The following is a 16,176-nucleotide window of genomic DNA, read 5'->3' on the forward strand; positions in this document are numbered from 1 at the left end:
ATAATAAGCTTGAATAATTCTGGTTGTAATAACCCTCAATGTAGCTCTAACGTTTATGATGAGGTTATAGATTGTGATATATGCTGCATAATAGTTTATCGCTACTCATTGTGTATCTATTATTACGTCTTTTCTTTTCTATTATTTATCCATTTTCTTTCTCTCTGGATTGCTGGGAAATGCCCGTAACTAAGAATTTCACTATTAGTCCACACCTGTTTATGAAGCATGTTGACGAATAAAATCAGATTTTTGGATTCAAATAATATACACAGTTAACGTAAATGGTTACCTTGAATAGAATTTCAATAATATTGACATGGAAAGTATTTTGTATCTACAAGGCATGATCATCATTCATGAATATGTTTATTTCATTTAGTTTTGTCGTGGCTTAATCTCGGTTACCCAGAAGTAAAATAATTGCAAAAAATTGTCACTTCCCATTTACATGCGAACCTGTCCACGAGAGATTAGTCATGGCTGAACTTCCAAAGCAAAGTTTAATCAAAGAACATTGTGATGATAAATATCATCTCACTGACATTCGGTGGATCAAACGGTGCTCCAGGGTCGTATTCACAAGGCACCTAACAGAAGAAAACTGAAACGGAGAGGGACTGTCTAAACAAGTCCAATACAAGACCCTTTTTCTGTTTTAGTTGCCATTTTGTGACGATGTGCACTATTGAATACAACCCATTCTAATACACTTGTATGTCTGTCTTACCTACTGGATGGGCAGCTTATGCAGTCCTCCTTCTCAGGACCTACGCACTTATAGCAGGTGGCGTAACACAGGTGGCATTTCCCATGCCTGCTCAGGTACTCACCTGAAAACAGAGGGAGAATATACTTACACAACCCTACTAGGACTCAGGTCTCACACAACTGACACATACTCCACATCAGTGGCCTGACAAATGTCCTTTTCATACTACTGAGCTGAGCAGAGCCGAGCCGCACTGCGCTGGCCTGGTTATGCATCCACCATAGTTGAAGCCACCTTCAACATAGGCACCAGGACAACATGTCAAATGATACCATTCTTTTGGTCAGGTGAGGTCAACACTACTACTACTACTACTACTACTACTACTACTACTACTTCTCATGCATTTTTTTTTAAAACTCTCAACGATTCTGCTGGTGAGTTTTTTTTCAGCATTGAAAAGAGATTTGTGGAATTAACATTACCTACCCCCTCCCCCACCATAATTTCTATCAACACCCCCCACCCCACCTACATGTACTAGGACATGACTGACAGAGGGTGGGGGTGTCACAGCCCTCCGAGGGTAGCAGTGCGAGGTCGCTGACTGTGGGCTCTGGCTTTCTGTGAAAAGCCAAATTGTTTTCGCGGGCAAAACAAAAGCATCTCTTTGTGCTATCAACACAACGGGCAGATGCTCCCATTCAGACGGGCCTGGGCTACCGCCATTCAAATAGCCCCCCTCTCCCCAAAACACAGAACGCAGGGAGAGAAACTAAACTCGACAAAAGACAAACGACTTCTGAATAGAACAGCTCAAAGAATAGAGTGAGGAAAGAATGTGTCACTTGGAGAGAGCCGGAGTTGTTGCAGTGATGGAGTTGGCTGACCTTGAGGGCAAACTGACAGCAGGAAAAGCATTTTACACTGCCTGATATGGACCCTGGATACCAGACCTGGTTGGTATTCATTAGTGCAGTGTTTCCCAACGGTATACATTTTTCTGTTGTAGCCCCTGACAACATGTACCTGATTCAGCTTGAGGGCTTGATGATCAGTTGACAAGTTGAATCAGGTGTGCTTGTCTAGGGCTACAATAAAAATGTGTATGGTTGGGGGTAATCGAGGACCGGAGTTGGGAAATACTGCATTAATGCATGCCGTAGCAAAACGTTTTGCAATAGAAAACAAAATGAGTGTTTCTGGTAGTCAGGTATTCTCTCCCTGTTTCAGTACATTTTCTTCCATTTGGTGCCTAATTAACATTACCCTGGGTTCAAATAGTATCCATTTTCTTTCAAATACCACAGTGGTGCTTGATTGAGCTTGCCTTGCGCAACAGAACCAACCCTGCCCATCTGGCATGTCAACCAGGCCCATTCAAATATCAAAGTGTTTTGAAAGAAAACAAACCGTTTGTACACAGGGTCCAATATGAAGAAAATGTCTTGAAAACGAGCAAGTACTACTTGAATTTGTCCAATAAGAAACAGATTTTTATTTACAAAATTATATCTGTCGCAATAACGTTTTGCTTGTGTGCCCTACTGAACAAGACCCAGACTTGCTGGATATTGATGGGGCTACAATGGTATTTGTTCACTATGCATAATCACTACAAGTATACTGTACATTGCTGCATTCATTAAGACCAGTAGTGCTGCATTCATTAAGACCAGTAGTGCTGCATTCATTAAGACCAGTAGTACTGCATTCATTAAGACCAGTAGTGCTGCATTCATTAAGACCAGTAGTACTGCATTCATTAAGACCAGTAGTACTGCATTCATTAAGACCAGTAGTACTGCATTTCTTACAATCACCAAATCTAACGGCAGTAATAATAACAGCAAAATGATTAGTAGTTGTGGAAGAAACTGGCAATCTTAATGCAGGTAGCAGTGGTAGTGAATGGGGATACCATCTGGTACCATTCTTAAAATCTGCTCCCTTCTCTCTCCCAACCTTCACTTGCTAATATCACACTTTGACTGCACACATCAGTGGAGGCTGCTGAGGGGAGGACCGTGCATAATGGCTGTCATGGAGTAAATGGAATGGCTTCAGATGGAAACCATGTGTTTAATATATTTGATACCATTCCACGAATTCCACTCCAGATATTACCACGAGTTCATCCTCCCCAATTAAGATGCCACAGACCTCCTGTTGTGCGCATGCATACACGCTACATGTGACAACTACATGTGAGACTACAAACTGTATGTCCCTTTGGATAAAAACATTTGCTAAATGACCAAACACTATTATATACATTCTGTAAATTCTTGCAGGAACAATGTTGGGTGAGGAATAGACTGGGAGGTTTATCATATAACCAGGGTTGTGTTCATTAGGGCTCGCAACAGAAAACATTTCATAACTTTTTGCAATGGAAAACAAAAATGAGAATTTATTTTTGAACAAGTCCATGAAGTCTCTCCCTGTTTCAATCCGTTATTTTTCCATGTTCTGCCTAATGAACACAACCCAAATAAACAGTGTGGGACAATGAGGATGTTCACAATGACCAACAGAGCTTAGCAGAAAAAAAAACTAAAAGATGAACAGATTAACCATTTTAATTAGTAATAACATTGATATGTATAACATCGACACTTGTTTACAATATAAATGTGTGTGTGTGTGTGGGGGGGGGGGGGTCTGACAAGACATTATATAAATCAACATACTACTGACACTAATCAAATCTAAGTCATCTTCAACAATGACCAAGAATACGTTTCTGTTAATCAAAAGGATCAATCAATCTTTATTTTCAATTAAACCACAATCAACAGTACAACACGACTACAGTAATACTGTAATTGTTCAAAAAGGTATAAACCCACATTGAGAATTAAATTTGACACATTCTTTATTGGAATACAGTGTCGTATTCACCTCAGTACTCATTCTATAATGGGTTTCATGAACAGGGTATTCAACCATTACAAAGTTGACTCCCATGGCCTGCGTGTTACAGAGAGACAGACTGTGGTCCAATTTTGCAGCACCAACCATTGTCTTGGATTCTCAGTCTCTCTGATGTGCTTACAACCTGGGTCGTGTTCACCAGGGCAAGCAACAGAAAAATGTTTTAATACATTAATAAGTAACAGTCTTTTCTTCCATTGAGGAGCCAAATGAACAAATCTTAATGAAATGCACGCCCTTTGCTATAGTGTCATGGACATGTCTTGAATGTGTGGCAGCTAGCAAGGATAGAATAACATTTAAATGAAGTTCACCAAAAAACGTCAACCATATCAAAATTGTTTGATGATCAAGAAGATACAGAACCACCTCAGCTCGAATGCAATGACATAACCGTGCAATGTTGTGGAATAAAGCCCTGCTAGTGCTGTTTGTCAGTGCGATGGCCCATGGTCTCGGGTAGCAGTAAGAGGAGTCTTGTTCATTAGGGCACGCAACGAAAACTTAAAAGCATTTTGTAATGAAAATAAGTGTTTCTTATTGGGCGAGACTAGGTCGTCTTCCCTGTCTGTCAGTTTTCTTGTGTTTTGTGCCTAAAAGATACGACCCTGATTTATCTAATGTGGTCTTTGATAAACAGATCTGATCTTAGTGCCTGTGGAATGATGAGTGAGTCAAGGGCACCTGTAATACTTTTTCTCTCACACACAACCTGAAAAATAGATGACAGTTTAGCAGTCAGGATTCCCTGTGGCACACAATGGATTCCCTGCGGCATTTAGAATGGGGACATGATTTTCCCACCTATCAATTCAAGTGTTTGCACAATCCTGCTGTGTGTGTGTGTGTGTGTGTGTGTGTGTGTGTGTGTGTCTGTCCTCACTTGGCAGATAGCAAACGCAACCCAGACAGTTTCACATTATTGAGTGAGCTTTAACATTTATTTACAAACACACAGCCGGGGGTTGGTACGTTCATCAGCTTTCACCTTCGCATCGTTACTCGAGGAGGAGCAAAAAACTGAAGTAAACACAGATTGGCAGGTCCCTCCTGCAAGCTACACATCCTATACTGGAAAATGGTACAATTATTTTGGCATCGATGCTTTGGTCACAAAATACCGACACGTTATTTGTTTTTGTTTTTTTAGTAAGTCCCAGTTGCTACTGTCGCCCTGACCACATGTCCCAGTACAGAAAAAAGGTAGGTTTGTTGTAGTTCTGTCCTCACACCTCTGACGCAGTCCCTTAAGAGGCCCAGATTTTCTTATAAATTATGTGACTGAGTGAGTGGGCTTGGGTAGAGGGGTGCCCCCCCCCGGCTCCCTGCGGGACCTCCCGTCACCCTTTTAGCGAGCATGTTCTGCAGCACAGTTGCTGCAGAACTTTTCTCTGGCACAGATTGTTCTTTTTTACAAGCACACAGAAACTGCCTTCCGCCCAAGATTCTTCATTTGCTTTCCACATACCAGGAAGAAGAGATAAGTGGGGGTGGGGGAGGGGGGGGGGGGGGGGGAGACAACAGGCATAGCCATGGGATTGGTCAGGACAGGCGGACAAAGCCAAGTGGATTGGTCAGGAGGGGTCAGGTGACAGAAAGAGTTTAGGTTTTGATCCATCAGAGGTGTGATGTTCATCGGAGGGGAAAGATTGTAGTCCAGCAGGAATGATTGGATCCACGTCGGAAAGTAAAACAGAAATTTGGGGAAAAAGAGAAAAAACGTCAATCAATTTCAAAGAGGGTCAATTTCAAAAGTCAAAACATTGTCATTTTTCATCAGAGAGGATTTTGCACAGAAAAAGTGGATCGCCAGTCTGTCATAACCTCAATTTGAAATATGTTTTTTTTACTTGCTGTGCACTCAAACTAAGAGTCCGTTTTCTACAAGCAGAAGTCATTCATTTGTTTTGTAGTCAATAAAAAGCCATTGGTCTCAGTGGGTCATGGACAGACTGGGGATGACAATCTGAAGACAAATCAGATCATCAAAAACATTCCTCATATCTCACAGACAAATGGGCCCTATAGGATAGGACTGAAAAGGTTAGCCATATCAATGGAATACCAACAAGAGCATGGATATTTTCTATCCTAGGTTACAGTATGAGGCCACAAGACCAACCTTCCATCTAGTGTGAGATATGGGGAAGGCATTGCAGAATCAGACAGAAGTTGCCCAATTTTAAACATGCGCAATTTAGACAAGATGTAAAGAGAGATTGGTATAGATTAGTTAGGGGTGAATGCATGAGCACAGATCGTGACAAAAAGAGAAAGAGCACTGAGAAAGTTTAAAACCGCTGTTACCTGTGCAGTGACTGAGCAGACACTTCTAGAATGAGGTCCTTAAAGAATCTATAATACATATAAGAGGGTTTCTAGTACTCACCATCTTTGCAGATGGTGCTGACCACACACACTCCTGCCTCCAGGTTATAGCCATTCACACAGGTGCTGCAGTTCGTCTCACCGGGCCCTGTGCAGGCATAGCAGCTGTGGTCACACCTGGGGTGGGGGGGGGGGGCGGGTTACAGCTATAGTTTAGGTCATAGTTGGATAGAGGGAGAACTTTCCACAAAGCGTGTTTGTCCCTTTTTCCAAGTTTATGATTTTGGTACATCAAACAGGAGGGCTAACGCACAGATATCCTCCAGACCACATAGCCAGTAGTGTTAGATTAAAAAGGAGGAAAAAGGCAGGTTTAAGGGACCTTAGGTATATGACTGATGTTGGAACCCTTTTAAAGATTATAGTCCGGTTTGAGGCAGTTTGACAGGATAAACATGCCAGGTTGTAGGGAGGAGGTGTAGAAGAGAGGAGGAAGTGTAAGGTGTGGAGTTTGTATGCGTCAAGCAGACTCACTTCCTGCAGGACTTGTTGATGTCGCCCTTGTCCGAGGTCTGCTCATACATGTAGTATCCCACGCTGCAGGTGGACACACAGCGCCACTCCTCCAAGAAGTAGCCCTCTGCACACTTGTTACACGCCTCCATCCCTGTGCCTGCAGACAGGGGGAGACTGTGAGCAGTGCACAAACTTCACTTTGGGCAAAATATCGATTTTTACTTTGGCCAACTGACTGGGAGGGACCATCTTTACTTTATGAAGGGAGCTTTACCTGCACAGGTGGCACACGCTCGGTGGCACAGCTCGCAGGTCCTCCTGTGGCCATTATAGTAGGTCCCAGGGTCACAGGTCATTTGACATTTATTCCCCTGAAGACTGGAGAGCAATACACTGAATTACAAAAGGCACACGTTAGTACACAACACACTTCACTGGCAACCGGTCCCTTTTTTCATACATCAAATTAAAATCAGAAACTGTCCAGTGGTTTTCAAACTTCTCCTCAGATGTCCTCCCCAGACATTTACCAATTTTTTTGTAACCCTGAACTAGCTCACCTTGATTCACCAATTCAAGGGCTTGATGTTTAGTGAACAAGTCGAATCAGGTGTGCTAGCTGTAGAATAGTTAAAATACTTGGAACGGCTGGGGATCCCAGAGGAGAGGTGTGAAAAAAAAGATATGTTTAAGAACAGCACTAAAGGTTCTAAACTAGGAGGTCTTCACGGATATATCCTAACCCGATTACCAGAGATCCAACCCGGTATCCGAACAGGTCGGATCCAAAATTCTGTAATTGACCCTTGGATCCCATGTCGGCTCACACTCGGTGGACACTGACCTCGAATCGGTGTGAAAATATCTGAAATACCGACCAGAGCCGAAATTATATTAGAAGAAAATATCCCGATGAAAATACAAAATTCACCTCTATAAATCACGTGCTACACATGGCAGTTTGTTCAGTCTAAAGCATTAATCTCTCTTCCACCTGTCTCCCTCTCACCTTCGCTGGCTTCATCTCTTGCTATAGCGAACTTGCAACATTGTTTCAACTGGGCCCTCGTGGTTTCCCGTGCCAATGAGCTCGGAACAGACAGCCTATCTTATGATGTTTCCACTGGGGAAATGGGATCAGCAACATGTTTCTGTCACACCGAGGCAAGGAGGTTACTTAAGCATATTGAGAAGGAGAGTGTCGGAAAGATTTTTCAAATGCAATAAGAAATACTCGCAAATGGATGTAAAATACTCTGTGCGTGGTGCCAATTTTTTTTTATTTTGAGATGTTCCACAGCTCATAAGTGGTGGTGAGTTAATACAATCAGAAATACTATCATTAGACATCCACAAATGGGAACTTTAATAGGCCTACACTTGTGCACAGGCCAGGTACTTCTATGCGTGCTCAAGCAAAATACACTGAACAAAAAATATAAACGCAACATGTAAAGTGCTGGTCCCATGTTTCATGAGCTGAAATAAAAGATCCCAGAAATGTTCCATAAACAAAAAGCTTCTCTCAAAATGTGTGCACAAATTTGTTTTACATCCATGTTAGTGAGAATTGTGTCATTTGTCAAGATAATCCATCCACCGGACAGGTGTGACATATCACACAGGTGCACCTTGTGCTGGGGACAATAAAATGCCACTAAAATGTGAAGTTGTGTCACACAACACAATGCCACAGAGGTCTCAAGCTGAATGTACAATTGGCATGATGACTGCAGGAATGTCCACCAGAGTTTTTTTCCTAGGTAGTGAAATGAACAATTAAATTACCATAAGCCACCACCCAACATTATTTTAGAAATTTGGCAGTATATCCAACCGGCCCCACAACCACGACAGCCCAGTTTTCCGCCACATCCGGCTTCTTCACCTGCGGGAAAGGCCTATGCCTTCCTACGCCCACCCATGACTGTGCCCCAGCCCAGTCATGTGAAATCCATAGATTAGGGCCTAATGAACTTATTTCAATTGACGGATTTCCTTCTATGAACTGTAACATGTTGCATTTATATTTTTGTTCAGTATATATAAAAAATAAAGATTAACAAAAGGAAAACAACTCACAATGAATGTGCACAAATCTGTGGGAGAACGAAAACGTCTGCCACACACCTTTTTGGTGTCAACATTTTCAAATTAGGGATGCATTTATGAAAATACTAAGCTGTAGTGTAGATCAACTCTATTTTAGATAGGCCAACATCAGAAAATGCATGTGAAACATTAACATTCCCTGCTTGCCAGACAAGTCAAAACAATTCTGCTGGCATGCACAGCAATAAAGCTGCAATTTTAATCTTTCGGATCCATTTGGGTCCGATACAGACCCGACCCAATTTGGATCCGATTCGCACTCATCTCTGACATATTCTGGGTCGGATCTGGTCCACCTTGGAACCGAATATACAGTGCATTCGGAAAGTATTCAGACTCCTTGACTTTTCACATATGTAACAAAATGTGCAGCCTTAATCTACACACAATACTGGTTGCAATAATAATGACAATAATGACAAAGCGAAAACATTTCTAAAAACCTGTTTTTGCTTTGTCATTATGGGGTATTGTGTGTAGAATAAGGCTGTAACGTAACAAAATGTGAAAAGTCAAGGGGTCTGAATACTTCCGAATGCACTGTGTGTGTGTGTGTGTATGTAATACATACATACATACATACATACATACATACATATATAGCAACATCTCCCCCATGTGTGTGTGTGTGTGTGTATATATACACTGCTCAAAAAAATAAAGGGAACACTTAAACAACACAATGTAACTCCAAGTCAATCACACTTCTGTGAAATCAAACTGTCCACTTAGGAAGCAACACTGATTGACAATAAATGTCACATGCTGTTGTGCAAATAGAATAGACAACAGGTGGAAATTATAGACAATTAGCAAGACACCCCCAATAAAGGAGTGGTTCTGCAGGTGGTGACCACAGACCACTTCTCAGTTCCTACGCTTCCTGGCTGATGTTTTGGTCACTTTTGAATGCTGGCGGTGCTTTCACTCTAGTGGTAGCATGAGACGGAGTCTACAACCCACACAAGTGGCTCAGGTAGTGCAGCTCATCCAGGATGGCACATCAATGCGAGCTGTGGCAAGAAGGTTTGCTGTGTCTGTCAGCGTAGTGTCCAGAGCATGGAGGCGCTACCAGGAGACAGGCCAGTACATCAGGAGACTTGAAGGGGGCCATAGGAGGGCAACAACCCAGGAGCAAGACCGTTACCTCCGCCTTTGTGCAAGGAGGAGCAGGAGGAGCACTGCCAGAACCCTGCAAAATGACCTCCAGCAGGCCACAAATGTGCATGTGTCTGCTCAAACGGTCAGAAACAGACTCCATGAGGGTGGTATGAGGGCCCGACATCCACAGGTGGGGGTCGTGCTTACAGCCCAACACCGTGCAGGACGTTTGGCATTTGCCAGAGAACACCAAGATTGGCAAATTCGCCACTGGCGCCCTGTGCTCTTCACAGATGAAAGCAGGTTCACATTGAGCACATGTGACAGACGTGACAGAGTCTGGAGACGCCGTGGAGAACGTTCTGCTGCATCCTCCAGCATGACCGGTTTGGCGGTGGGTCAGTTATGGTGTGGGGTGGCATTTCTTTGGGGGGCCGCACAGCCCTCCATGTGCTCGCCAGAGGTAGCCTGACTGCCATTAGGTACCGAGATGAGATCCTCAGACCCCTTGTGAGACCATATGCTGGTGCGGTTGGCCCTGGGTTCCTCCTAATGCAAGACAATGCTAGACCTCATGTGGCTGGAGTGTGTCAGCAGTTCCTGCAAGAGGAAGGCATTGATGCTATGGACTGGCCCGCCCATTCCCCAGACCTGAATCCAATTGAGCACATCTGGGACATCATGTCTCGCTCCATCCACCAACTCCACGCTGCACCACAGACTGTCCAGGAGTTGGCGGATGCTTTAGTCCAGGTCTGGGAGGAGATCCCTCAGGAGACCATCCGCCACCTCATCAGGAGCATGCCCAGGTGTTGTAGGGAGGTCATACAGGCACATGGAGGCCACACACACTACCTCATTTTGACTTGTTTTAAGGACATTACATCAAAGTTGGATCAGCCTGTAGTGTGGTTTTCCACTTGTATTTTGAGTGTCTCCAAATCCAGACCTCCATGGGTTGATACATTTCATTTCCATTGATAATTTTTGTGGGATTTTGTTGTCAGCACATTCAACTATGTAAAGAAAAAAGTATTTAATAAGAATATTTCATTCATTCAGATCTAGGATGTGTTATTTTAGTGTTCCCTTTATTTTTTTGAGCAGTGTATATAGCTACATTAAGCACACACACACACACTTTTTTTTCTTTCTGGGTCCTGTTGGTGTATGATGGGAATTTCACTTAGGTTTGGATCTCAATTTTAGGATCAGAGAAGACCTCTATTCTAAACCTCATTCTGAGAAGTTCCTGCGAGAACAGGTTTCTGTGGTGACCGGAGCTGAAAACAACTGGCCTGGGTTATATTAGCTCTGTTTCCCAGAAAGGATTTGGGTTTTTGTCCTCCCTCTCCTGTGAATGGTGAACAAATGTGACTGTCTGTGGTCTTGCAGGCGTTCGGAAGGATTACGGCACGTGTTACCACCGCTGTCTCAGACAGCACTGAAAACTAGCAGGATTAAGTCAGGCTGGATTCAAGACCAATGTTTAGAAACACTTCAAAGTGTTTGGTGGCGGTGATAATCAAACTCCAGAGGCATGAAAATATCACTGGACCGTTTAGTGATGCAACTACTACTACAGACCAGCAGTGTGTGTGTGGGGGGGGGGGGGGGGGGGGGGCTAGAGGTGACGGGTTCAGAGGGAGAGTGTTTGGCTTGGTGGGTTTGGCTTACCTCATCCCTGGTTTGCATTCTGTGCAGATATTAGACGTGGTGCACTTCTTGCAGTTCTCGTTGCATCTTCTGCACATGTTGGAATCTGTAACTCGAAAGAAGACTAGTCAGATAGGGGCCAAAGAGGCATTGGAAGTGTTGGGGGGTCAGCGGTGGGTAAGGGAGAAGAGGCGGAGTTTGAGGATGGTGGAGGGGAAGGGCGAGGGTAGGTTCAAATCTGTGCCTCAAGGTTTCATACCTGGGACACCAGATCATTGGTTGGTTTTCTAGCCAGTCAGTGACAATCAATCAATCAACCAATTGCCTTCAAGGCAAGTCAAGTCAAGGCCCATATTAGAATATTCCTTGTGTGTGTGTGTGTGTGTGTGTGTGTGTGTGTGTGACTTGCCGTGGTCCAGATAAAAGCTGTCCACACAGCTGGCCACACAGTTGTTGGAGCCCTCGTTAAGGTGGAAGCCTGGTCTGCAGGTGGAGCACTGGTCACTACGGCTACCAACACAAGTCTCACACAGAGATGAACACTTCTTACAGCGTTTCCTGTCGTCGCGGAAAAACCCGGATGGGCACTCCGACACGCACGTCCTGCAGCGGCGTGGAGAAAGAGGGAGAAGGATGGGACAGAGACAGAGGAGAAATATGTTATCACCATACAGGAACAGGCTAAAGGAAAGAAACGGAATGCTAGACTACATTTTTGCACTCTGACCGCTGACTCTGTTTGAACAAGGTGATAAACCAAAATCCACTAGATTCTAGAATAACAACCCCTCTCCTCCCATGGGAGCGAACAAAGCTCATGGCCCAAAATTATACACAGCATATGTTTCTGTGCGTATCAGACTTGTGACTGCATCAGCGTGGGAGTGTGTGTGCGTTTCTGTACGGTGAACAGGTGCCTTCTTTTAAAGCACATCTGTTAGATAACTTCATAAACCACCTCTGCCCCTTCGATCTCACGCTGTTTTTTAATAAATGTAAAACCGTGTGCTCCAAAACTTCTCCCATGTCAGAGCCCCCTCCCCCTCCAACCACTCACATCCCCACCCGTTAGACGAGGTCATCAAAGAGAAACATAGGGATATAATTATGAGCATTAGCGTCAGTACCCCTCCCAAACCCCACTCCAGCTACATTAAGTACTCAGGGGTTGAAAGTAGTGGAAAAACATTGTATTCTTAAGATGGCTAATGATACGGTTTTACAACACAAGACAGAGGCACCTGCACACCCCTCTTGTTTATTAGTGTACTGTGCACCAGATATTGGCAATTACAGTGGACTTAGATCGCCACTGAACACATTCACACAGGTCAACCACCCCCTCTCACACACACACACATTTGTTTGTTTTGGAAAACGGTTTGTTTATGGTACGCCTTACTCTACGGATCATGGCCTTGTAAGAATGGTTCTCACCGTGTGGCAATGGTCGGGTCACCACCGACTTCAATCAGAGCAAACGAGTGAGACAAGAGAAGTGCAATGTCCCTGACACTGCAGTCTTTTGACCAATCAGATCTTCTGCCAATAACTGGGAAAAAGATCAGAATTGGGCTGCCTGTGTAAACACAGCTAATGACTAGGCAGCCAGAACACTGACATTCTAACCTGGTGTTGTTCTTGAACTTGAGGAAGTAGTGGAGGCAGTTGTTGCACTGGTGAGGTCCGGGGCCTTCACAGCCGTTCTCGTTGCACTCACTGTTACAGAGCCCTGGTGAAGAGGATTGTTATACAGAGCATTATGGGTACTGTAATACACCATGCTACAGGGGGTGGGGAGGTTAGATGACTTTATGAATGAGACAAAACTGGGTGCGACTAAGTTTTGAAGAAACAACCATGTAGTGTGATGTTAGGGTGCAGTGTCTGATGTGTACTACAGCGAATCACATTACTGTTAGAGAAGTAGAAAGTATTCAGTGTCTTGTGTAATATTATCCTATTGCTAGGTATGTTTGAGTGAGTGAGTGTGTGAAAGGTGTTCCTATTGTGCAGAAGGCAGGAGTGTGTTATGTCTAACAAGCATAAAAAAGTTGGGGGTGTTTATGTTCTGCTATTATGGCTGTGGCTGATCACACTGGCTAATGACTATCAGCTGCCTGCTCACTGTAACCCTGCAGGAGAAACCCACAGAGGTAGAGAAAGGGGGAGAATAAAAAGAGAAAAAATGTGTACTTCTCTTTTCCTACTAGCACGGACTTTGCTGATAACGAAGTTACGGAGAGAGCTAGAGCTATAAAAGGAAAGTGGTTCAAGGTAGTGCGAGATAGTAACCATAGGAGGCACTGTACAATCGGAAAGTATTCAGTCCCCGTTACAACCATTTAGTCACGGTAATTAGGCTTCTCCAAACTCTGATGCTGCTGATGGTCATTAGTAGCCTACCAAACTTGCTAACTGCCAGGTACTCTGACATCAATGCAAATGTAATTTGAAAATCTAATCAAACACGTCATGAGAGCCCATATTACGCAACACTTCTATAGGTTACGCAATTGTGTGAGAAAACTGATCTGGGGAAGGGTACAAAACTAATTCTGCAGCATTGAAGGTCCCAAGAACATTGGCATCCATCATTCTTAAATGGAAGAAGTTTGAGATATCTGTCTAAAGTTGAAGTCGGAAGTTTACATACACTTAGGTTGGAGTGATTAAAACTCATTTTTTCAACTACTACACAAATGTCTTGGCAAGTCGGTTAGGTCATCTACTTTGTGCATGACACAAGTAATTCTTCCAACAATTGTTTAGACAGATTATTTCACTGTATCACAATTCCAGTGGGTCAGAAGTTTACATACACTAAGTTGACTGTGCCTTTAAACAGCTTGGAAAATTCCAGAAAAGTATGTCATGGCTTTAGAAGCTACTGATAGGCTAATTGACATAATTTGAGTCAATTGGAGGTGTACCTGTGGATGTATTTCAAGGCCTACCTTCAAACTCAGTGCCTCTTCAGTTGACATCATGGGAAAATCAAAAGAAATCAGCCAAGACCTCAGGAAAAACAATGGTAGACCTCCACAAGCCTGGTTCATCCTTGGAAGCAATTTCCAAACACCTGAAAGTACCATGTTCATCTGTACAAACAATAGTACGCAAGTATAAACACCATGGGACCACGCAGCCGTCATACCGCTCAGGAAGGAGACACGTTCTGTCTCCTAGAGATGAACGTACTTTGATGCGAAGTGCAAATCAATCTCAGAACAACAGCAAAGAACCTTGTGAAAACGCTGGAGGAAACGGGTACAAAAATATCTATATCCACAGTAAAACAAGTCCTATATAGACATAACCTGAAAGGCCGCTCAGCAAGAAAGAAGCCACTGCTCAAAAACCGCCATAAAAAAGCCAGACTATGGTTTGCAACTACACATTGGGACAAAGATGGTAATTTTTGGAGAAATATCCTCTGGTCTGATGAAACAAAAATAGAACTTTATGGCCATAATGACCATCATTATGTTTGGAGGAAAAAGGGGGAGGCTTGCAAGCCAAAGAACATCATCCCAACCGTGAAGCACAGGGGTGGCAGCATCATGTTGTGGGGGTGCTTTGCTGCAGGAGGGACTGGTCCACTACACAAAATAGATGGCATCATGAGGCAAGAAAATTATGTGGATATATTGAAGCAGCATCTCGAGACATCAGTCAGGAAGTTAAAGCTTGGTTTCAAATGGGTCTTTCAAATGGACAATGACCCCAAGCATACTTCCAAAGTTGTGGCAAAATGGCTTAAGGACAACAAAGTCAAGGTATTGGAGTGGCCATCACAATGCCCTGACCTCAATCCTATAGAAAATGTGTGGGCAGAACTGAAAAAGCATGTGCGAGCAAGGAGGCCTACAAACCTGACCCAGTTACACCAGCTCTGTCAGGAGGAATGGGCCAAAATTCACCCATTTTATTGTGGGAAGCTTGTGGAAGGCTCCCTAAAGCGTTTGACCCACGTTAAACAATTTAAAGGCAATGCTACCAAACACTAATTGAGTCCATGTAAACTTCTGACCCACTGGGAATGTGATGAAATACTTTTCTCTATTATTCTGACATTTCACATTCTTAAAATAAAGTGGTGATCCTAACTAACCTAAAACAGGGAATTTTTACTAGGATTAAATGTCAGGAATAGTGATAAACAGCGTTTAAATGCATTTGGCTAAGGTGTATGTAAACTTCCGACTTCAACTCTATCTATCTATGTGATGGGATGTATAGACATTTTGGAAAGTATGTGGATATAATTTTTTTATCTGTAGAATACATAGGATAGAATAGTACATATACAGTACAGCAATAGTTTAATAGGATGACATTGACTAGAATACAGACTCTTCCTAGAGATGGCCGCCCAGCCAAACTGAGCAATCGGGGGAGAAGGGCCTTGGTCAGGGAGGTGACCAAGAACCCGATGGTCACTCTGACAGAGCCCCTCTGTGGAGATGGGAGAACCTTCCAGAAGGACAACCATCTCTGCAGCACTCCACCAATCAGGCCTTTATGGTCGAGTGGCCAGACCAAAGCCACTCCTCGGTAAAAGGCACATGACAGCCAGCTTGGAGTTTGCCAAAAGGCACCTAAAGACCATGAGAAACAAGATTCTCTGGTCTGATGAAACCAAGATTGAACTCTTTGGCCTGAATGCCAAGCATCACGTCTGGAGGAAACCTGGCACCATCCCTACGGTGGAGCATGGTGGTGGCAGCATCATGCTGTGGAGAGGTTTTTCAGCAGCAGGGACTGGGAGACTAGTCAGGATTGAGGCAAAAATAAACAGAACAAAGTACAGA

The 16,176-nt window shown here is 43.6% G+C and overlaps 1 protein-coding gene across 7 annotated transcripts in view; it reads right to left on the reverse strand.

Moving 5' to 3' along the window:
- Window positions 1–16,176, reverse strand: part of pcsk5b (proprotein convertase subtilisin/kexin type 5b) — a 56,634-nt gene that overhangs the window by 11,924 nt on the left and 28,534 nt on the right. For 3 of the 7 annotated variants that reach the window (XM_036979525.2, XM_090237116.1, XM_090237118.1), the window contains 7 exons: window positions 12,992–13,094; window positions 11,772–11,965; window positions 11,384–11,468; window positions 6,768–6,871; window positions 6,512–6,650; window positions 6,039–6,154; window positions 731–833 (listed from right to left, as the gene is read on the reverse strand). In XM_036979525.2, the coding sequence (XP_036835420.2) occupies window positions 731–833; window positions 6,039–6,154; window positions 6,512–6,650; window positions 6,768–6,871; window positions 11,384–11,468; window positions 11,772–11,965; window positions 12,992–13,094 (844 nt within the window). Of the gene's footprint in view, window positions 1–730; window positions 834–3,455; window positions 5,106–6,038; window positions 6,155–6,511; window positions 6,651–6,767; window positions 6,887–11,383; window positions 11,469–11,771; window positions 11,966–12,991; window positions 13,095–16,176 lie in introns of those variants that run through there. The other 4 variants (XM_036979524.2, XM_090237115.1, XM_090237117.1 and 1 more) reach the window with 2 other exon arrangements.

The sequence above is a fragment of the Oncorhynchus mykiss genome, chromosome 6, assembly GCF_057628025.1.
Source record: "Oncorhynchus mykiss isolate SJ-2025 chromosome 6, ASM5762802v1, whole genome shotgun sequence".
NCBI classification, from domain to species: Eukaryota; Metazoa; Chordata; class Actinopteri; order Salmoniformes; family Salmonidae; genus Oncorhynchus; species Oncorhynchus mykiss.